The 24534-nt window shown below is 39.8% G+C and overlaps 1 protein-coding gene across 1 annotated transcript in view; it reads left to right on the top strand.

Annotated features, from left to right (window-relative positions):
- The window catches only part of mpped1 (metallophosphoesterase domain containing 1), a 91150-nt gene that overhangs the window by 55412 nt on the left and 11204 nt on the right, over window positions 1-24534 (top strand). The window contains exon 5 of the mRNA XM_008401555.3: window positions 19249-19364. Within this exon, the coding sequence (XP_008399777.1) occupies window positions 19249-19364 (116 nt within the window). The remainder of the gene's footprint in view (window positions 1-19248; window positions 19365-24534) is intronic.

Consider the following 24534-nt stretch of genomic DNA (forward strand, 5'->3'; position numbering starts at 1 on the left):
TTGATATACATGGAGTCATCAATACACTTGATAGGATGTGGAGGCAAGTCAAGACTTGACACTAGAGTTGAACTCCATCTTTGGCTTAATTTCTTCCACTTTCATTTCATATCCTTCTGCCTATAAAATCTTCATAAAAGAGACTTTGAATCATGAACATCAATAAATGCGCATGGAAGAAAAAAAGACAAACAATTGTCTTTTACCCGTTGTCCCCACCCTCTCATGGCTCTTTCTCCACCTCCTCCTTCCTTATTCTGTTTTCTAACTCCTCTTCCATTTCATCTTTATCTTCCTCCTAAATGCTGCCAGTCTGCCAGCCTGTTGCCGAATAAACAGTTCTGGAAAGCAGAAAGAGAAGACAGGAGGATGTTTTAGTGTGTCGTTTCCCTGGAGGGGTTTCTCTTTAAATTACCTGCTAAATGGCCTCAAGGGGCTGAGCTTTAACATGCGTGGGTGTGCATGTCAGCATTTGTGTGTGCTTTTGTGTTATGGCCCACTATGGGGCATTTTCCTCTATTTCACACATGACTTCACTCCCCAAGGCATGCGGCACTGTTGATGGGGGAAGGAAAGGAATTAAAACGATTTTGTCCTTATGTTCCTTTGCACCTCCCCTTCCTGCTGCTACATGCACGACACACACTCTGTCTCACACATATGAAGTGACGTTCATTAACCGTGTAACCAACCAGACCCAAAGTAACCATAATGTTTGTGCTCTAAACCGAACGCCTTATCAGCAGTGATTCAGAACCACACAGCTAAAAGAAACAAGATTCCTTGGAAACTGTCCTATATTCTGTACACAGGGATGCAGTATAGGGGGGGGGAAATGATGACAATTCTAGGGACCCTGACCAACAGGGGCCCTCCACAATTTATTTATTTATTGTTCATAGAAATAAAAAAAAAATGGGGCCCTGTCAATTACAAAATTAATCAGATTGTATTTTCAAAGATTGTTTATAGCAGTAAAAATTTAATGTTCCCACTCCCAGACAAAAAACGCACATTCATATTTGCCCTGTTAGCGACAGACAGTGGAAGACACGAACGATTGTGGCAGTTACTATGCTGCTAAGAAAAGTTATAAAATTAGGTTTTCCAAAAAACAATAGAGAGGGAGAGAGAGAGAAAACGGCAAGAGTGTCAATTTATAGCTCAGTTTTTCTCCGAGAGGTGAGTAGACTGTATGAGATTATCAACCATTCAGCATAGTTAGCTTATCTACAGACTACTGATTACCTCCATTTCACTAGCATTTAATGAGTTAAGGAATTAAATTACCAACATATTCATATATTTAACTTGTCCCTGTACCTTTTGCCACTTAACAACATATGAGTCAGTCAGCAGCAGCTCTAACCCACGTCCCTCCTGACCTGCCCTCTCCTAAGTGAAATTAAAGCTGCAGTATGTAACTTTTATATAAATATATATTTTTTCCACATATTTGTTAAAACTGTTATTATGTTGTGACATTATGGTATGAGAGGTAATCTCTGAAAAATTTATTTCCTCTGCTTTCTCCCTGTGCTCTCTAAAAACAACCAGTCAGTGGCAGGAGAGGTTTAGTGCTGTCAATCACAATCTCATGTGGCTCATCCTTTCTCCCCCTTGCTCTGTGCTATTCTGCAGCTAGCTTAGCCTGTTGTAAATGCTTAGTCTACTAAACAGTGATAGCAGATAAACGATTTTCATGTGTAACAATCAGTTGTTTCTCCACCATTAGCACATTTAGCAGTGAGTGAATGAGGTGGTTGACAGTGCTAAGAGCATCCTACTGGTTCTGATTGGTTGTTTTGGTCAGAACAGTACATTACTTTAGCCAGTAATAGTAGTTCAGGAAGAAGGTGGAGATTGATTGTTTTCAAAGATTATCTGTCTCATAACAAACTGCTACGACATCGTGACAGCTTTAACAAATATGGAGGACACATTTTTTATTAAAGTTATATACTGCAGCTTGAATAAAATGCAACTACATAGCATTTTTTGAGAAGTCTGGATTGCTTCAAGTATATTTTGCATGTTGCCGATGACAGTTGCTCATGGGGAGAGACATTTCAGTAATCTAAAACTAATAGAAAAAAATTAAGCAACCTACTTGCATACTGTATGCAGACTATATGTATACAAAATTTTACTCTTGCATGTAAAATTCACGAGCAGTAAATATTGTACTAGTTATCAGTATTGGACCAAAGAAAGCAAAGCAGTTACAAGCCTTTGAAATTATGACACTTTTGATGGGTCAAATAGACTCAAGAAATTGTAACAGCAGCTGCGTGACGGGGGGCCCAATTAAATTTTTTGTCAGGGGCCCCAAGATTCCTGGCAGCGCCCGTCTGTACATGTATGTCATTGGATTTATCACACAGTGCTGTTTATTGTGAGACGAAGCTTACTGCCTTAGCTTGTTACACTGCATATTACTTAGCTTTCTCCTGTGCAGGTTTTCATATTACAGCGAAATTTACAACTAATAATCTATTCAGTACAGAATATGAGTTTGGATAAATAGATTTTACTCATTTCAGCCACTTTCATACATACATTTAATAATAATGATCTAAAATCTTCAATCACTGTGACTCCTGGTATTCGTTGGGATTAGTGACCACAACTACCCTTGAGTGGCTGAAATCCATGAATACTTGAGATTTCCTCAACAGCTGCCCATGTTAAAAGGTCAAACACCAAATATACCTTGCAATGTCTACTGCTTGCTAACTGGAAGTCACCTGTGGTGTTCCTCAGGGCTCAGTCCTTGGTCCCATCTTCTTCATCCTTAACCTCCTACACCTTGGTCAGATCATCAACCTGGTCTGAATAGATTTCTAGTTCCTAGTGTCTTCAGTTATACAACATATTCTATGAAACTCAGAATTTTTATTTTAATCTTTCTTTTTAATAATGTTAAGTTCTAATTCCTTCAGTTTGCACAAATACTGTAGCATCATCATTCATTTTCACCAAATCCTCAAATCCCCCAAATTATAAGTGCTTCTTGCTCAGCTATACTTTGGGGAATTTGATGCTGGATTTGAATATAAATACTGTTAAAATTGTTTTAACCTCTTCAGACCTGAATTTATTCTAGTGGACCAAAAAATTTTTACTCAGTTGATTTTTACTCTACTTAAGCTTAGAAATAAAAAGAAAAAGATAAATTTTTCCTATCTCATGTTTTAATATGTTTTTTAATGTCTGGACATCTCGACTAAATGAGCATAGAATGTCTTGAAAACTTCTATACTTTTCCCCATAGATTTTCATGCAATATCTAATTCGGCAGGATCTCAACCTTTTAAAGTGGATGTCTGCTTTTTTGTTTATCAGTGTGCATGTCTAAATAGAGAATATATAATACTAAATATAGTTTTGACTTCAGTCATGTGTCAAATGCGTTGGCATGTATTTGTAGTAATGTAAACGGATTACAGTTACTAAACAGTTGAGAAAGCATCAGCTTGCTGGGTATTTTCATGTAATCTCTCATTTTTGATGAACATCCTTGAAGCAGTTTCAGTGTGGCACAAAGCACAGCTGGATTTTACATGTGTTATAGTTGAAGTGCATTTTTCCTGTGTATTTTGGCTTTTTGCATCTGCTGGGCACTGACTTTTTTTCCAGATTTTTGTGTGGTACAGACTACAATTTGATTTACCAGGACAACACCACTCATTGATTCACTGTATAGCTTGAACACCTCTGGATGAGACACTTTGAAAAACTAGGACTGCTTTACTTCTCAATTTACCATATAATTCCTATTAGCACATGGCTTATTTGCTATATCCAAGGACTCAAGATCTGATATCTTTTGATGTACAGTCAGTTCAAGAAAGTCTGGGAGTTTGTTTTCCATCATTGAAAAAATAAAATAACATAAAATCATTAACAAATCACAAAATGGCTCATATATGCTTCTTTCTTTGCACTGTAACACTGAATAATTAGGCATTGTACAACATACACAAACTCCTGATGTCCACTGGGATGGACACTCAACTTTAAAAAAGTCATATGATTTCATGATAGAAATTTTTTTTTAAAAATACCTTCAAATACTCTGACTGGAAATACTTAAAATTTTACTGAGAGTAATTTTTTAAGCTGCTATAAACATAAATTAATATTTTTGATGGAAAACAGATGCTTACTCCTCATCGTCTCTCATTTCATACACATGCTCGTCTTGTCTGATGCCTGAAACACACTAGTATCAAGTTAAGAGTCTAAACTTCATTGTTTTTGTTTAATAAGAAAGCAATCTGTAAGATTCATCATGCAAATAACAAATTCCTTAATTTTCTTATTGGTTTAATCTCATAAAAATATAATGTCCATTACAGTATACGAGGGGTCTGAAGGAGTTTAAAACCTGTACGGCATTCCTTATGTGTTTTCTGTTCAGCTTCACTTTGAAGTGACTTGTCTTTTCAGTGAGATGGAAGGTTGTGTACTATGACTTTATGAATTATTGTGACTATAAAATTACAAGTATTGCTGCTGTTTTGCATCTTTTTGCATGCCACATTGACCATTATTCTGACTTATTTTTCTTTCTGTTAGGAGAAGCTGTCATGAGATCATGTGATGGTGAAATCTTGTGATGTCATGTGAAGAAGGTTTTTTGGATTCATTCCTCTGATATTTTGGTGATGTACAGCAGGCAGAGAACTGCTGACTAAACAAAAAACCATTAAACCTACTAAAGAATTATCTTCCGTGAATTCCTTAAAGAACCGTACATCGGATTTGCTTGAACTTTGGTCTGTACTCACGAACAAGCACCTCAGTTTTCCAGAGTCACATTAAAAACTGTTTGAGCTCATTCATTTGCTTTAGGAGTTTTAGGATGATGCATCCAATATTGGGCAGTTTTCTGGAGCATCTTATTTAGTCCTAACAACACAAAAAATATTTGACCATCTATCTTCAAGTTGTTAGCACCTTTTGGTGTAGGTGTTGCAGCTCCTCCAAAGTAACTATGGATCTCTTGGCTGCTTCTGTGATTAATGCTGTCCTTGCTAATGAGGTCAGGTTCTATGTGTTGTAGGTCTGCAATGGGTCCATCTTCTCTTCTTCTTCAGAAGATGGATTGATCAGAGCTCTAGGATGCTGTTGAAGAACCTAAAATGTTTTAAACATTCCCTCCAAAGTTATCCCTGACCTGTCTGCTCTGGTCCGTGGTGTTCATGGTGCTGCTTGTTCTCTAGGCAAGTGGTGATGTGATTTAACTAGGAGTACACATGCTTTACAGATTTCAATTTGTAGGTATATAATCTATATAAAACCATAATTTTTCTTCTGCTTCATAGTCACATGCTAACTGTGTTGCTTGTGCTTAAAATGGTTCTAATGTAATGAATGTGAAAAACTTCAGGGGTTGTACATACGTTTATAAAACACTGGCAGATTATGGTGCTTTGAGATAATCAGATTAAGTACTGATTTTTGAATATCAGTACTTAATCTTCAGGAAGACTTCATGCTCTTTGTGGATTACTGGTTCATCCTAGTCACTCTTCCTTTTTTTAAAGTGTTTTTTTGGGTTCTGTTGGAGGTTATTTGAGAGGTAACGACAGGAAAGTGGATTGTAGAGAGCGAGGAGACATGCAGTAAAGGTCAATGTTTCGCCATACACAGGTCGGACTAGTCACATTCGTCTTACTGAAGCACTTATGTTATTTTATCTAGTATGTCATTATTATTATTATTATTATTATTATTATTATTATTATTATTATTATTATTAGTGTGAACCTACATATCTACTGTTAAACTCAAATTTTGCAAAGTTTGCAAAATTTGTTGGTTTGCATGCTGTCTAATAGAGAAGGATTTACACATGGAGAACAAAAATAAGTTGAAATGAAATGTTTGTTTCCGGGTGGAGACCAGAGGAGAAGCCCCAGCTCCTTCCTGGAGGCTGCTCAGGCAGCAGTTCGTCCCGTCTGCCATGTTGGCACCGGGGATACACTTCCTGTTTCCACCTGTCCCGGAAGATGGAGATGGAGCTCCCCCGCCTCCGCCTCACCTTCCATCCCCAACATTTTATCCACTTCCCTTCCAAAAGCCGCTGGTTCTGGCTGAACTGGCTAATCTCCATGATTCATACACAGAATTATAGGCAACTGAGTAGGGGAGGAATTAGGCAAGGAGAAGACCTGGGGAGGAAGGGGGCAAGAGGGGCAGTTACATTTTGTCTCTTTTTTTTCCCCTCTACGTTTCTCTTCCTCTCCTCCTCCCCTCCGTTCCCTCTCTACAAGCAGAGAACTTTGAAATAATTTGCGTCTCGTGGGTTTTTTACACATTCTAATTTCCAACTAAATGGGACATCTGTTTGAGAGAAGAAAGATTTGCCATGGTTGCCAAGGCAACTATCACTGTGAAAGGAAGAAAAGGGGGGGAGTGGGTTGTGAGAGAGGGAAAAAAAATTCAACTGCTTTTACAGACAAAATTAGACTTTGGTGAAATGTTATCCTTGCATGACAGCAGCAGTCGCTTCTTGTTTTTCTCTTTTTTATTTTCATCTTCACTCATTCCACTTTTTCTCTATGTATCAACTCTTTGCTTGTCATATTTCACACATTTTCTTTGTCTTTGCTTCCTGTTCCCTGATTGCCCCTAACCTTAATGTTGCATCATGAGCCATAGGTCTATGGATCTGCCTCCAGTCAGAGTCCTAAAGCCTCTCTGCTGCAGCTCCTCTGTCGTTCTCTAATATGTCTGTTATTTGTGTGTACTACAGTGTTACTAAATGCAAGATAAATTAGCTGGACGTATGCAGAAAAGATGAATGGTGTCTGCATGGAATAACTACACACTACTTTTGGAATCCCAGGTTATTGAGGCATTAATATGAGACCAAGATCAATTATTTATGATTTTTTTTCCCCATCTCTTTTATATCCTGTGCAATTCAACAAAAATAACAATGAAATCCTGTTCACAGAAATGTTTTTAAATTTAAACTAATAACTTTCTTGCTCCTGAGTCTTCGATTGCCTCATTATATTAAAATTGGTCATATTTTTACTGTTCTACTTTGCAAACATTCTGCAACTCTATCAAATTGTGAGGAAATCTCTTGATTTTTCTTCTGTGAAGTCGTTCTTTGGATAATTTGTATGTTTCCTTGGTATGATCTTTATAGCAGATACTTGAAGGTTTTGGTCTCAAACTGTTCTGTAGAATTGATCATAAATCCGTCCGCCTTGAAACAAACCCTAATTCTATTCCAATGAAAGTAAACCCAGATCATAATGATGCCACCACCATGTTTAGCTGTGAGTCTGGGGTTCTTGTTAGTGATGTGTAGTGTTTCTGTGTTAAACATACATGTTGGAATTATTGCCCAAACGTTAAAGTTTAGTTATACTAAAATGCAGTTTTCCACAAGGTTTTGGGATTTTTTATTATACCTACATGTTTTCTTTGGAAGCAAAGGATTTAGTCCTCCAGCCGGACGTCATGGTCCACATATGTGTCACATGTAGAGGACAACAGTCAGTGAGAATTGCAGCAGCTCCTTTGGCTCTTTTACAGGCCCCCCAGTACAATTCACAACCTAATCTAAAACCTGACCCAAAACCCAAAAACAGCAGCTGTTTTTAGGAGGCCTGGACTTTGAGCCAGGGAGCAGTGGGTCCTCATAATATAAGTATTTGTTAGGAAAATGGGCCTTACAATGTGAGAAATGCTAACACACACACACACGCTCGCAGGCACACGCATACACACACACACACACACACGCACACACACACCCACACACACACACACACACACACGCACACACACACACACACACACACACACACACACACACACACACACACACACACACACACACACACACACACACGCACACACGCACACACGCATGCACACGCACACACATGCATACACACACTACAGCCTCCACCAACTGAGTGAAGTTTACACAGTTCTGAAAGCATGTGCTCAGATCCAGCTCCTCCTAATCCCCTGCACAGCCAGCAGACGCTCTGTTCATCTGCAGACTCATCGTCCGTTCCTCATCATGTCTGTTTGTCCATCTGTGTCTTTACATTCTTCTCCTGTCCACTGTTTTACTTCCACACAGCCCTCAAAAAGATTTTAAACTTAAATTATTGTTCTTATGTACTTTTTTATTTTATTTTTAATACTTTAACAGCTGATTAGCTCATCATTTAGGTTTTTGCATGTCGTAAGTCCCTCCTGTGTAGTGCTGTTTCCGTTGGGAGCTCATTATCGCTGAGCATGAAGTTGACTGTCAGGGTCTCGGCTGATTTGCCGCATCCCGGCTCCCTGCTGCTGTCGAGCCCTGCTGACGGAGGGTGTTGTTGAGCAGTCCGTGTGTTTCTGTGGGTGGTGAGTGGGCTGGAGCTGCTTGAGTCGGAGTTGAGGGACTGTTCAGAACTCTCCGCTCTGGGGACCATCACAAAGCATTTTGCTCTGGCTGTGCATGTTGCTGTCTTGTTCCACCACAGTGACTTGCATCAGCAGCAGGGGACGGAAACTACTGATGTCGTACATGTTGAGATTGTTTTCTTCAGGTATTTATCATGTGTCTGGTGTTATTTTTAGTAATCTGTGCTGGTTTGTTTATTTATTGGTCGTAATAAGAATAAAAACAGCATTCTGGTAGTAGAGCTCATAAGATGCAAGGAATGGCTGTGATGACAGTGAAAGTTAGCATGTTTTATAATTCTGACAGATGTGTATGTTACAGCAGGGAGGCCAGCACCTTTAGATGTAAGCAGACATCGTCTTGAAAAGCAAATTCAGGGAAAATCACTGGTGTCTGACCTGAAGAAATGAACTCTTATTGCACCTGTCAGCATATTTATCTGCTTTGCTTACGCCACTGCTGTGACAAAACAAAGTATATTCTCATGTATTATTGATGTGGGATTTTTCTATACCTTTAAATCCCTAGATGAGTTTTGAATTATTGGTGCTCCTTCAGTGACTGCTGCATCCTAGGTGCACAAAGCAGTGTTATCACAGGTCCTTCCTCCCAGCAGCTGTTAGACTTGACCATTTTGTCCCCACAAATTGGAACAGGTGTTGACACTCCTGCTGTTATGTGAACACCCTCGCTGATATCTGTCTCTATATGCACCCTATATGCCCAAAAAGATGATATGGTCAAAATACTCACCTGCCTAATAATTATGCACAGTGTAATAGGCACTTTGTGATTTTTATCTGTGAAGGTGCTGTATAAATATATAAATATTATTGCATGTTGTATGTTTCACAGATGGTGGTAAGTTAAAAAGAAGAGCTTCATACAGTCTTATGGTTCTGTCATTATCCCCTCTTTCCACCCACACAAAGGAATTTGCAGAGCTTGTTTAGGCCAATTTTACAGTAGTCAATGTATTGTTCCTGGATAGTGTGTATAAAGACAAACTGTACATGTGTGTCTTAGAGCTAACATAGCCTGTGATGATGCATGGTGTGTGTGTGCAAGTTTTTGACTTTATCTACCCACTCAGCACAGTGGGGTGCCAAATTAGAGAAACTCTATGAGGATTTAATAGGATGAAAAGCTTTAGCCATTAATGTTTTATATGCTCTCAATCTTTAGCAGAAAAATGAACTTTAATGAAGATCCCTTATGAAGAAAAATAATTTTGGACTTGGTTTTCCCTCGCCCGGACGCGGGTCACCGGGGCCCCACTCTGGAGCCAGGCCTGGAGATGGGGCACGATGGCGAGCGCCTGGTGGCCGGGCTTTTACCCACGGAGCCTGGCCGGGCTCAGCCCGAAGAGGAGACGTGGGTCCCCCTTCCAATGGGCTCACCACCTGTCGGAGGGGCCAAAGGGGTCAGGTGCACTGTGTTATGGGCAGCGGCCGAGGGAGGGGACCCTGGCGGTCTGATCCTGGGCTGCAGAAGCTGGCTCTTGGGACGTGGAACGTCACCTCTCTGGTGGGGAAGGAACAGGAGCTAGTGTGTGAGGCTGAGAGGTTCCGGCTAGAAATAATCGGCCTCACCTCAACACATGGCTCTGGTTCTGGAACCAGTCTCCTTGAGAGAGGCTGGACGTACTTCCACTCTGGAGTTGCCCACGAGAGAGGCGCCGGGCAGGAGTGGGCATACTTGTTGCCCCCATCTCGGCGCCTGCACATTGGGGTTTACCCTGGTGAACGAGAGGGTAGCCTCCCTCCGCCTACGGGTGGGGGGACGGGTTCTGACTGTTGTCTGTGCTTACGGGCCAAACAGCAGTTCAGATTACCCACCCTTCTTAGAGTCTTTAGAGGGGGTACTGGAGAGTGTCTGTGGAAAACACCAGTTCACTGTACTGTGCCTTGTAGGCCTGTCTGGACTGTGACTGGCTCATCAGCCTGTTAATCATGGTTGACACCAACCTATCAGAGTCTTAATGTGTTGGAACTTTCTAGAACGTTTTTGTTTTTGCAGTAGTTCAACAGCTTAGCAACTGTATTATCAAAGAGGAGTTATAAGTGTGATGTTTACTGATTGCTTAGTTTTGTTTGCATCAAGAATTGTAAGTTGAGCGACAATAAAAAGACGCCACATCTTTGAACGGAATCCTGCAGTTTTTTTCCGATACAAATCACCACACCCTTTAATTCAGTGCCCCTCCTGGGGACTCCGTTGTTCTACTGGGGGGACTTCAACACTCACGTGGGCAATGACAGTGAGATCTGGAGGGGCGTGGTTGGGAGGAACTGCCCCCCCGATCTGAACTCGAGTGGTGTTCTGTTGTTGGACTAATGTGCTCGTCACGGATTGTCCATCACAAACACCATGTTCAGGCATAAGGGTGTCCATATGTGCAATTGGCACCAGGACACCCTAGGCCACAGTTCGATGATCGATTTTGTCATTGTTTCATCGGATCTGCGGCCGTATGTCTTGGACACTCGGGTGAAGAGAGGTGTGGAGCTGTCCACTGACCACTACCTGGTGGTGAGTTGGCTCCGGTGGTGGGGGAGAAAGCCGGTCAAACCTGGCAGGCCCAAACGTGTAGCGAGGGTCTGCTGGGAACGTCTGGCAGAGTCCCCTGTGAGACGGAGCTTTAACAAACAAAGAGTTAGTCTTAAGCAAACCAATTAAACTTTAAGTTGATATAAATATATATGTTAACCAAATGTGCGCGCTAACAAAAAGAACAAATGTATCCAAATCAACTAATAAATGTTTTACTGAAACTAAAGTGTTGTGTTTGTATGAAAAAATAAATTGTGCATAAGAGTTGCCAACTTCTGACTTCAGAGTGTGGCCATGGATTTGGCCATCATAGTGGATATTTAAAGAAGAAAGAAAAGTAACAAATGTCTAAAATCATTTTATTTCAAAGCTCCAAATCAGCAGAATTAGTTTGGCTTTGGGGTCAAAAATTTGGAAGATTAAGCATTATGGATAGTTCACAATCATCAGGACTTATTGTTAATGTAAGTTAAATAACTTAAGCAAACAAAATCCTAGACATCTGTCAGTGTGAAAATGGCTAACATGCATTTTCTGAGGCTCTGTGACCAGAAAGGGATGGGAAATGTAGCAAAAATATGATATCACAGTTTTTCAACTCTGACTGATGATTTATCACAATCCTGCTACATAAAAGGCCAGAGAGCATTTCTTAAAAGATTTTAATCAGTTTAAACAGTTTGGTGAAGCCACACTGCCTCAGTCTCTCAAATTCTGTCAAAGCTGTCATATTTAACAAACACAGCTTTTTCTGAATGAAGTCATGTTGGTCATTAGCAGGATGTGTGTACTGTAACTCTCTGCAGGTCCTCACAAGTAAATTCACAGACATGTGAAACTGAGTTCAGTCCTTGTCTCAACAGTTTCTGTGAGGGAACATACTTGTGTTTGTGTCATAATGTGTGTTTGATGGTGGATCCAAACGTGGAATGGCAGAGACATCGCGCAAATAAAAAAAATGTTTTATAAAAAAATGATGGACAAACTTAACAAAAATCACAGGAGCCAGAGCAGAAAAAAACCATAAGTACAATAAACTCAAATATAAAAATCAAAAATCCGATTAATAAATCTTGCAGGACAATCTGTAAAAATACAGACAGAGGAGTATCTTCATTCGACTCTTGCTCAGACTGGTCATGCAATTTTTGCTTAATTTTTTTATTCTGTTTTTCTTTATTTCTTGAAATGAGATTTTCTGAATTTTCAAAGAACTAATCTTTTTATTTAAGTATTGTAAAATGGCATCTTGAATTATTTATTTTGTATTTTGCTTTGCAAACAGTCACTCTACAGATTTCACTAAAATAAATCAGAAGAATCCAGCGGATCTCTCAAAATTTCCAGGGTAGGTGAGTAGAAGAGGGTTCCAATGGATCATTCTAATTAACTGCTTGGGTTTCAGCAACACACAAAATAGAAACCAGAGTGTTCCTAGAACCATCTGGAGGTTGTTTCAATCAAAAAAATGAAAATAAAATGACAGGAAAAGTTTGTCCAGCTGGAGAGGCAAGCATACAGAAACTCCTCTGCTGAAACAAATCTTCCTCTGCTGGAAGGAGGACGTGTTTTATCCCCCATCCATTCCTCCAGTGAGTGCTGCCACTGCCAGCTGCCTCCTACAAAAATCCTTACATCCATCACACCAGCCTCCTTTCACTGAAATTATCCATCCATCTGGATGAATCCAGACTGTAGTGGTGGAAAATCTGTTTGTTTGTTGAAATGCTAAAATATTACAGCATAAGGCTCAGATCTACTATCTGCAAATAAACACACACCTGGTAGGTCCCAGTCTCCCCAGTGCTTCCTGTTTTCAATAAGAGCATCGGCTGTCAGCAACGGACGGAAGATGTGTTAGGGTGGGGGATAAGCAGCAGGGGTGGGGAGAGGCAGACAAAGAATAGGAAGCAACCCAAGGAAGAATGAAAAGAAGAGAGATTAAACTCTGCCAAACAAAGAGGCATGTAGAAGTGAGACAGGGAAAACTGGAATACCACCGGACAAGGGGAGGGAGAAATGAGATGCTGGATTAGAGACACATGAATAGTTGAGTCCCTTGTTGCTCTGCCTTCCTACTTCTCTGAAAATCATATTCTCCATTTTTTCCCTCTTTCCCTTTTGTTCACCAGTCAAATCTGATATCGAGGGAGCCAAAAGTGAGGCTAGTCATCCTACAGAAGACGGATTTATGTCACGCAGTCTAACTTCACATGATGCTGGCCCACAGGGACTCTGGTCTAGATGTTTGCTCCATGGTTCATACTGAAACATAGACTTTGACATTGATGTGGGTAATAGTTCCACTGATGGGACATCTCACACAGAAGTCACACACACACACACACACACACACACACACACACACACACACACACACACACACCCCACACACACACACACACACACACACACACACACACACACACACACACACACACACACACACACACACACACACACACACACACAAATGCACACGCACACACGAAAGAAAAAAAACTGAATGCTATACATTTTGTTGCAATTTTGGAAATAAAACAAAGCCACCGAAATTTGCTTGTATTATTTAAATTTACATATTTATTCTTGTAATCCAAAATAAACTAGTTTATATATATTTGTATATATTTTTTGGCCTAAAATTGCATCACTGCATAATATTCTCACTGATATTTCACACGCATAGACAGAACTCAATTGCTCTAACTCTAACCTAACTCTGTAAAGAAAATTTAAGTGTAATACATGCCTGATGTGCACTCGCATGATTGGCTTCACAAGTTGTTGTTTTTTTATTTGTTTAATTCATGAAATTACTTTAGATTCAGAAACATTTGACCTTTTAGAAAATGCTTTTTTATCTCCAAAACGATGAGTTAAAGTAAAGCATCATTTGGAAGAAGCTGGGTGAACTAATGAATGGGAAATAAATGGAGGTGAACAATATTCTGAACTTTAATCTTGAAGAATATCAGGAAGCTGTTTCTGTCAGCCTTTGGAAATGCAGGAATGAAATGAGCTTTAGGACAAACAATCTTACTGCATCAAACCAAATCTCACATTTGTTTTTGTTTAAGGATCAATATTATATTGGACCTTTAAAAGAAACTCCTGGTAGCAAATATGGTTTACTGTCAGCAGCCAAAATGTGAATATTGGTCTCTGGCCAGTTTGTCTGCTACAACAGCTACATATGTTCTCAGGACGTTTACCATAAGTCCTTACATCTGGCCCATGATGCTAAATTCCTGGAGTTATATTGTTTCTGCTTGTTCATGTTAGATACATGTTACAGCAGTGTTTAAGTCAGAGACCACACAGTTTCATATTTTCTAATTTTAATAACACATTTATTGTCTCAAAGAAAGCTGAACTTTCTCACTCATCTGTGGGAGGAGCAGAGGAGAGGTCATCTTCAGGTAACCAGCAGATCCTGTCACAATCAGAGGCTCTCGGGAAAACACCAGGCTTTTCTGCCCTCACTTTATTTCAAGCATTTCCCTGGTGATGTTATTCTAATGAGCAGAACTCATATCTGTGTGGTTATGAAGACGGGAATGTTTCACATCTGGAGTTGTAGAGAAAACACTACATGAACAAATGTATGAGCAGATACACCTTGCTGTGTGTGCACCATGCTAACCATGGAGGAAAGCAGACTTGATTGCGCGCATGTGTGTGCATGTGTATATGTGTGTGTGGGTGTATTCATGTGCAGAGTGTTTTACTCCTCTACTACCCCTTCCAGGCTATTGGGGTCATTAAGCTGTGAGTAGTTAATTAAATCTAGCAGAGGTGATTATGGCTGAGTGTTTCCAGTGTGTCAGTACATGAAACGATTAACATGGATCTGTTAAACTTCAGCTGTACTAAATTTATCCATTTTTCCCTCTATTCCAATCACCACATTTTATTGCCTGTTTATTGGTACAACATGTATCAGTAATGCAGTTCATAAGAAAGCAACATAAATTCAATACATTGAACATTGATTTAGGATAACTGATTTATGTCAGTTACTTTTGTCAACCATGAATAGAGTTCAGTATTTCATAAATACAGTTTTACATCATGACAGTTTAGGAATCAAAAAGATATTCAGAATTGTGCTTTTATTTATTTTTTTCCATGACTGATTAAATTGATCCCTCCTTTCAAATATTGCAGATTGCAAAAACCAAGTCTTCCTACTTTGAAGCAGTACATTAAGAAATTTGAATGAGTTAAATTTGAATTCATTTTCATTTCAGCTTCTTTCTTTTCATAAAATAATCTAAGTTAATGGTGAAAAAGGTCCTGATTATTCCAGGAGTCAATGCTTTTTGATGTGTTCAACAGAACAAACTATACTGTACTGACAAAATCATTGCATCAATATCAATAACAGGTATCGGACATCAAGGATTGCAACAACCCTAATGAATATAGATAAATGCTGTGTGCTTGTTCAGAAAGATGCTGGTCGTATCTACAGCAAAAATAAGTTCTTAAAAATAGCCAGCATGCATTTCTTGCAAAAGGCGCAACTAAAGTAGGATCTCAGCAGCTCAGCCCTCTCTTCCCTACCTGGAAACTCTTTTCTCTTCCCATCTGGACAGCTATGCTTAAAAAGTGCGGCCCTTCATTGGCCACGGCCGTGCTAGCAGGTCGTTTTCTTGCTAATGAGGTGAGTCAGGGGAGTAAATGAGGAGGGAGTGAGAGCTGGGGTAATACGTCAAGAAGAGACACAGGCAAATAGGATGAGAGAATGAAGACAAGAGAGAGAATGAGGGAGAGGAGATGACGGCCTTGCAGTCCTCAGCAGAGGTATTCAATGATTCATGGACTTAGTGATATCAGTGGATCTGCGATAGTGAGACACACACAAACCCAGTTAGGTTCAAATATGAAAGCTAAAAGCCCTGCTGTCCTCTGTTTGTGTTTAAATAGAGCGAGCTAAAGAGAAAGTGTTATGTTTGGCTTTTTGTCTTGTTTTGAAAGGCAAAGCTTGTTTGTGAAGAAATGAGGTAAAAGCAAAGGTTTGAGCTGCGTCTCTGTCCCAGCGGGCAGCCTAAGGAGATGCTTGGGGATTGTGTCCTCCAGCATAAACATCTGTTTTCTCTTTTTTGTGAAGCCCACAGCAGCAGCTTGGTACATTACCATAATCCTTAGCTTGCTCCACACTTCTCCTCTGAGTTAACACACATCCCTGCACCAGTGTAATCCCTTACCTGATAAAAACATCATAATGCTTGAGCACGGTTATTATCCATGAATTACATTCAGTTATTTTCTGCTTTTCACATCAAACATGGAAGTACGGCTGATTTCCTGTCAAAGATAATCTGGGCGCATATGTCTACAGTTTGTAAACACATTTCCTGAAAACTATGACAAATACTAATCACCCATTATACTGCAAAAAAACAAAAAAACTTTTCTGATGTCCACAAGAGAATCACATCATGATTGACAATGCAAAACCGAAATTATGCTGCAGATATTTTAACTGGATATTTTTATTGTTAGCTGACAAAATGGCTGCCAAAACTGTCAGTGGTTGTTTTTACTCCTTTTACTCTGTCCCACAGGAGGCCAGAAATACTGGAACTTCCTTTTGGAACATCATCATGAAGAAGAAAAATCTTAACATCACTGAGCCAAAATGGCCACTAGCGTTTCTTCGTTTGACACCTGTTATCAATTATTTAGCTCCATCACATGCACTCTTCCATCCCAATCACGGATATAAGATTGTGATGGAATCTTCTATCCCAGTTGGTATTGTATGTCTTCTATCACTTGATACAAGACAGAGCAGGATGTTGGGACAAGTCCCATCTACTATTACAAACACAGCTCTGGCCTATCAGCTCTGAGGCTGATTCTTGCACTACATCCAATTAAAGTCCTGCCATAAGAATGACTGGAATATGAAGGTGAACAGGAAATGGGTTTCATAAACCATGAGTGTAAAGCATGTTTATTTCTGCAATGTGAATGTGTTACCTGACCTCATGGGGTGTGTTGATATACAAGTCAAGTAAGATGTTCTTCTCAGAGACTTCAGACCCAACCCTCCAACAGTTCCAAACATGCCACACTTGCTCACTCTATTTCTAATAGTTCCCACACTTAATATTTAACATGTTAACTGAGATGGAACTCTGATTTGTTTTTCTTTTCTGGGAGTTAATTTGGGAATGACACAATCTGATAGTATGATCTTGCTGTGATGTCTTTTTCTCAAAGTGGTAAAAACTACCTGTGAAAAATCTCTGTGAAGAAAAATTAATTTATTTGGAATTGCTTTTAAGGACTAACGGGCAGCAGCAGATGTTTCTCGATGTTGTTATTAAGTTATCTCAGATTCAACAGCTCCAAACAAGCTTTGCTTTTATTGAAGTTACTGAGTCCATTTTGTTCTTTGTGGTCTAAATTATTTTTGTAAATATATTTTGCTTTTGTTCTGTTAATCAAATAATACTTTTGAAATTTTATGGGCAAGATTATTATTATTTTATCTAAATAAAAATGGCATTCAAACCTTTTTTCTGGCTGTGTGTACATTTGCTAACCCTGTCCTGTTGCCAACACTCGTCTGTCTTCTAACATTTCCGAGTCCATTCATGGAAACATTTTATCATGGTTCATTCATGATTTGTTCAGATGAATTACTTTATGCAACTCATGCCTTTTTCTTTTTCTGCTGTTACTTCATTCCTTCCTTTACTCTGGAACTAAGGAGCATCAGTTACACTGCTGAGCTCATTCCATTTAATTTAGATGTCCATGTAAAGATGGACATAAATATTGCATTTCTGTAGCCTATTAATATGCTGAGCCCAGTCTAAATGTTTTAATATTCGCTGTGTAAATTATTGAAAGTGTATTCTCGGGCCACTTCGGATAATTTGACAGAACTGTTTAGTCCTGGATAAGGATCCAGGACTAAACAGTTTACACAGAGATAAAAATGTAATTAAGAGCTGCTGCAGAACCATCATGGTCCTTTGCCTGGACATGACCAGTCCTCTGCACCTGTGACCTCCACATTACCATCCACAGCTGCTCTAAATGGATGGATATATTATTTTGCCAGCCCAACTTGCTTTTTTCTCTAAGTTTCTTGAGCCCCTACACACACCCCTCCACGCAGACACACACGCACACACACACACACCGGATATTATTCTAAAAAATCCTCATCTGATGTTCCATTAGACACAGATGCCACTGCAGCTCCGGCGATAAAGTTGGCGTTTCAAGTGACTGAGCTCAGCAATTTATTAAAAGCCGGTTGAACGCCGGCAGTGACAGACGCTGTCGCCTGCCGTTGTACACACACGTGCGCTGTGTGTTGTGGCTGAAGATGGATCGGAGTACAGATTGTAAGTGACATGTTAATTTCTTCTCCGTCACTCACGGCCGAGGCATGAGCTCCTGCAGTAAAGGAATGGCATGCTGAGCCATAAAGGATTTCTTCCTCCTCTGTTCTTTCCTCACATATCCCTTTTTCTCTCCTCTTCTTCCTGTCATGGTCCATTCCATCACTGTTCAGGATCAAAGAAATGTTTCATTTATCTTTTTGCCACATGGCTGCAAACTACTTAATGTTCTAAAGCGTGCTCTTCATATGACCACATGCATGTTTTTAAAGTCAAGGGCAGACTACATGCCTGGACACCGAGAGGACACGTCCCTCATGTCAGAACTGTCCTGTAAGATGCTGGTCAGTGTTACCAGTCAGCCTTGATGAAATCTGAAAATCACTAAGTGACTGAGGGGAGTTCAGCTCAGACACACACACACAGAGGAATGCTGCTTTACACCAGCTGTCTCCCATTTCTCTAATGCACTTCTTTCATGTGAGCTGTTTTTTTCTGAGTGCTTTCCTCTTTATTGTATTTCAGTTTAAGGTCTTAAAACTGTACATTACATTCGGCTCAGATCCTGATTTTGATGCTGTGTTTGTGTTTCAGATGGATGTGTGATAGTTGGAGATATTTCATGTGTTGTAGTCAAATAAGTGTGTGTCGATATGCTGTGTTTAGTTTTGGATTCTTGATATTTTTGTGTTTGCTTTGATGATGATATTATGGGTCATAAATATAAATGTCAACATCCTGCAGCCTTTGACTGAGACCATGTCTGTTACAATCTTTATATGAAACTGAATTATTTCCACTCACTCTGTGTGTTTGTGTGTGTGCGTGTGTGTGTGTGTGTGTGTGCGCGTGTGTGTGTGTGTGTGCGTGCGTGCGTGTGTGTATGTGCGTGTGCAGGCAACCATGGTACTACGGCTGGGGCTTCAACTTGCCGCGAGGTCAGGCTCTTCTCGACAAATGGAACCAGATTCCAGACAACACGGACATCCTGGTCACACATTGCCCCCCACTGGGTGAGATATGCATTACAGTGTGGCCCCCCATTCCCTCCCTCAAGGGACACACACATGCACACGCACAAACCCTCAACCTAAGCTCAATTCACAACACAGCTCTCACCTTAACCTCTAATCCCCATGAATACTGGGGGTTCAATGTCATTTGTTAATTTTCTGCTTACACTGTAAAGAATGACATATTTCATAATTCTACTTCCAGATGATATTTTCAGTAAGTCAGGGTGTGATTACTTTTCACTGTGGCTGCATAGAAACTCTGTTTAGGACGCGTTTCCTCAGGTAAAGGTGTGCTGATGAGTCACTTTTCAGTTAGCAAATGTTTGGGTTCAACTTGTTCTGAGTTCTGCAAATGCTTCCCCCTTCACACACACAAACACACATGCGCACACACACACACACACATCACACACGCACACACACACACACACGCACACACACACACATGCACACACACGCGCACACACACGCACACACACGCACACACGCACACACACACACACACACACGTACGCACGCATGCCCACCCTACTGGAATAGCCTTATTTACAAGCATGTTAGGAACCTCGGAGCTCACCTTTCAGCTGCTAACCACTGTACCACACATTCCCATCACAGAGCAAAATGCTTAACAAACAGATGCTGGATCGCAGGCTGACTGAGATCTTGCTCACACACATACTAGTGCACACACACTTTCACACCTCATCTCCTGCTGCAGCTGTGCTGCTCCAACAACTGTTTATGATTGATTTCTATGTCTGCATCTCTGCTTTGAACACTATGATTTATTTTTCACTCGGCTTAGCCGACTGTCTCCAACTATCTGATCACAAGCCACCAGCATATGGAGCAGCTCCAGCAGGCTACTTGTGCATGACACATTTTCACTCAGATGCAAAAGCTGGGAGGAAGGGGGGAAATGATGCTGATGACATAAACTTTTCAAATGTTTTAATCTCTTAGTAAAAAAAGAAATTAAAACATGTACGAAAGAATTGATGAAGAACAAAGCAGAGTGAGCAAGACATTGGCAGAGCAGTGCTCCTTTCTATATTTTAGGAGGTGAGATAAAACAGTTTATCTGAGGGCAAAGATAAAGATATGGCCCCTTTGTCTGGCTGTGAGAACGAAGCCAACATCACAAAGAGACTAAGTGAGAGTGAGACAAACAGAGGAGCAATCCCTGCCCAAACAGCAGCTGCTTTAAACAAGAGGCACATTACAGTGAAACCCCCGGATCCCTCAGATATTCTCACTTCACTTCCACTACAAGAACAACAATAAACTATTCTATGTTGATTAAAATGTTTTCCCCCATATATACGTTGGCTTAATGGGTCAAGAAATCAGATTGATTCACTTATTGAACTCAAGCAACTTAACAACACAGTAAAATGTTGAAAGCCGTGTTCCCATATGGCTGCAGAATGGTTTTACTGGTTTCCCCGTGCTGGGAAAACAGCTGAAATAGGAACCAGGTGGGTGACTCTGAGGAAATACTGATTTAGAACTTTTCAAAGATTAACTTAGATGCTTGATATTATATTTTATTACAATGTAGACCATTTGTTCATTTAAACATTTATTTGCAATTAAATACATTTTGAAATGTTTTTATGAAGCTTGTGAAAACCTCTTTACTGCAGCAGTCTGAAAACATTTACACTAAGAGGAATAATGATTGGACTTTTCAGACATCTTATGGAATTTTTAGTTGCTTTCAGGTTCAGATTGTCTGTATAAGTGAATTTTCACTGCAGAAGAAAGCAGGTGTAAAACTACAGGAGTTCAGAACCAATAAAATACTATTTCTTTTCTTCAAATTCTGGTGATTCTGGTGATAGGAATGACACAAACCCAAAAAATGTGAATTTCTGTCAAACACAAAGATGATGTTGCCTTCTGTCTGTGGTCTTATACAAAAAATTAAATACGTTTCCTGCAATATGACATGTGAAATGGGTGTGAATAAGTTTGCATTGATCTGCAGATTGTGGGGAATTTATCCATTCTCCATGCTGAGTTCTTGATGTTCAACTTTGGAGATTTTAACCACTGCAGTTTAAACAAGTTTCTGCCTGTTTTTTTCCATTACGTGACGAGCAGTACAAGGAACTCTAACATCTTAGATAAATGTTATGGCAATATTAAGGATGCATGTTCAAGCTAGAGCTAGACCACCTCTTGGCAATTCAGATCATAATGTGGTTCATTTACTCCCTGCATATTGGTCCGTTTTTAAGTCAAATAAGCCTGAGCTCCACCAGGTGAGGGTGTGGTCCCAGGAAAAAATGGAGGAGTTGAGTTGCTGCTTCCTTAGTACAAACTGGGAAATATTTTCTTGGATACAAATCTCAACTGTGTCATTGAGGCAATTACTGCCTACATCTCCTTCTGTGTGGACTATTATACCCCAAAAGACAGTAAAGAGGTATCAAAATAACAAACGATATATAACAAAGGAAATAAGGGAGTCCATTGCCAGGAAAATATCTGCCTTTAAGGCAAGGGACAAGGCTGGTGTTAGAGCAGCACAAAAGGCTTGTCAGGATCAATCAGCTGCTGAGAACAGCACGGTGGCAGCATAAGGAACGAGTGGAACGTAAACTGTCTGACTCAAACACCAAGGGAATGTGGGATTCTATCCAAGCCATGACCAATATGGCTTCCAAGTGGAAGGCCCTAGCTGCACTAAATGAGAACGCAAAAGCAAACAACTTAAACAGTTTCTTTTTACGGTTTGAAACTGAAGATTTTAAGGAGTGTTGGCAAATATTAGAGAAAGTAAATTGTGGAGCTGAGAGCAGAATTGTAATTGATTTACAGTCAGTGCTTAGCAGGGGCGCAGTATAGGGGGGGGGAAAGTGATGACAATTCTAGGGGCCCTGACCAACAGGGGGCCCTCCACAATTTAATTATTTATTTTTTGTTCATGGAAATAAAAATAAAAATCAAGGCCCTGTCAATTTCAAAATGAATCATATTGTATTTTCTTTTTTTTTTTTTTTTACATTTTTTATTTAGAAAGACAGATTTCCATTACAATCGCTAATTACAACTTAACCCATTTAAGGTTGTGCATAAGGATAGAGGCAGAGAGTCAAAGTAATTTCTTACATACATACTGCCTTTCTGGTATTTTCTTTTACAGACTGTTACTAATTTTAGTTGTGAACGATAACAAAAATGAACAACATTGAACAAAAATGGGGATTGCACCAACTCGAGCCATAAAGACCACATGAACATAAAAGGGCGGGACACATAATTCACAAGAATAATCAAATGAAGTCAGATCTAATTGGTTTTACATACTCAGTCCATTTCGTCCAGATCTTATAAAATGTTCCTATTTCAACTTGGAGGGAAAAAGAAATCTTTTCCATAGCATAAATTCGGTAAACAATCTCAATCCATTCATCAATAGTGGGTGGGTCTGGTTTTAGCCATTTCCTTGTGACGGCTTTCTTACTGGCTGCCAGTAGAATTGCCAGCAGTTTTTTGTCCTTATTGGTCCATGAGTCCAGTTGTAGATTGCCCAGGTACAACGCTTCACATTTGAATGGGATGTTTACATTGAATACATTTTCAATATGTTTGTGGAGCTCTTCCCAATATGGTTTTATTACCTGGCAATCCCAAAAAACATGGAAGTGGTTGGCTCCCTTAGACCCACAGAGTCTCCAGCAGGCGTCTCCGTTTCTTTGATATCGTCTCTGAATGGGTGTAGCAAAAAACCGTGTAATGTTTTTCCAGCAAAACTCCCGCCATGTGTTTGAGCCGGTCGAGATCCACTGCAGTTGACATATTTCCTCCCAGCTTTCTTGTGAGATTATTACCTTCATTTCCTTTTCCCATTTTCTCTTTATATACTCTGTATTCTCTTGTTTAGATAGCTGTATGGCATTATATAATTTAGAGATAATTCTGCTGTCTGATCTGGGCTTAATTAGTGATAGAAATACCCCCATGAAACTTGAATCACTTTTTCTCAACACCTCTTTTACATTTTTAGTAAAATAATGTCTCACCTGTAGGTATCTAAAAAAAATCATCTTTTCCCAGTCCATGATCCTTCTGCAAGGTTTCAAAACTCTTAAATATCCCTTTGTGAGCGAATGAATAATATGTAGTTAATCCTTTTGAGATCCATAACTTGAATCTGTTATCAATTCTATTTGGTGCAAAATCTGAATCGTAGGCACACCACCTCATAATTTTGGATGCATCTTCTATTCTGCAAATTTTTGTCAATTGCTGCCAGGATTCGAGAAAGCTACCTGTTATGGAATCTTCTGGGATCTGCTGTTCTTCCTGTAACTTATAATCACTAAGTAGGGCCGTTATTGGTATTCCTTTTATTGTTGTTCCTTCTATTTCCTTCCATGCTGCAGTGTATGATGGTGAACACAGGCAGATTAAAGGTCTTAGCTGGGCTGCATGGTAGTATTCCTGTAAACAGGGAAGGCCCATGCCACCCTTTTCTTTTTTTAGTTGTAGAGTTCTAAACTTGATTCTGGCCTTTTTACCCTGCCACAAATACCTCGCTATTAATCTATCCCATTCTAAGAACTGTTTAGGTGGGATTCCGACTGGAAGACATTGAAATAAGTACAGTAACTGTGGAAGGATATTCATCCTGATAGATTCTATCCGGGAGCTTAAACTTAGAAAGGGAATAACATTCCACCTATGTAAATCTGATTTTATTTTCAAATTTAGTGATCCGTAGTTTTGAGTAGTTTCGAACAGTTTTGAGGAGTCCCTCGATAGTGAAACACCTAAATATTTGATAGATTCAGCCTCCCAATTCCAGTTGTACATAGTTTTAATTGAAGATGGTGGATTATAGTTAAATGTTAATACTTGAGTTTTATTTATATTAATTTTGTAACCAGAGATTAAACTAAACTCTTCGAGCAACTTCATCAGTTTTGGGATCGTCTGTGTGGGCTGCGTTATACTTATTAGTAGATCGTCAGCGAACAAGGATAGTTTTTGCTCCCCAGATGTCATTGTAACCCCCTTTATATCTGACCTCTGCCTGATCAGTTGGCTCATGGGTTCAATAAATAAGGCGAAGAGGAGCGACGACGCACAACATCCCTGTCTCGTTCCTCTTTCTAGACTGAATGAATTGGTCAAATCTCCATTAATTTTAATT

This window comes from Poecilia reticulata, chromosome 23, assembly GCF_904066995.2.
Source record: "Poecilia reticulata chromosome 23, P_reticulata-male-v2, whole genome shotgun sequence".
Taxonomy (NCBI): Eukaryota; Metazoa; Chordata; class Actinopteri; order Cyprinodontiformes; family Poeciliidae; genus Poecilia; species Poecilia reticulata.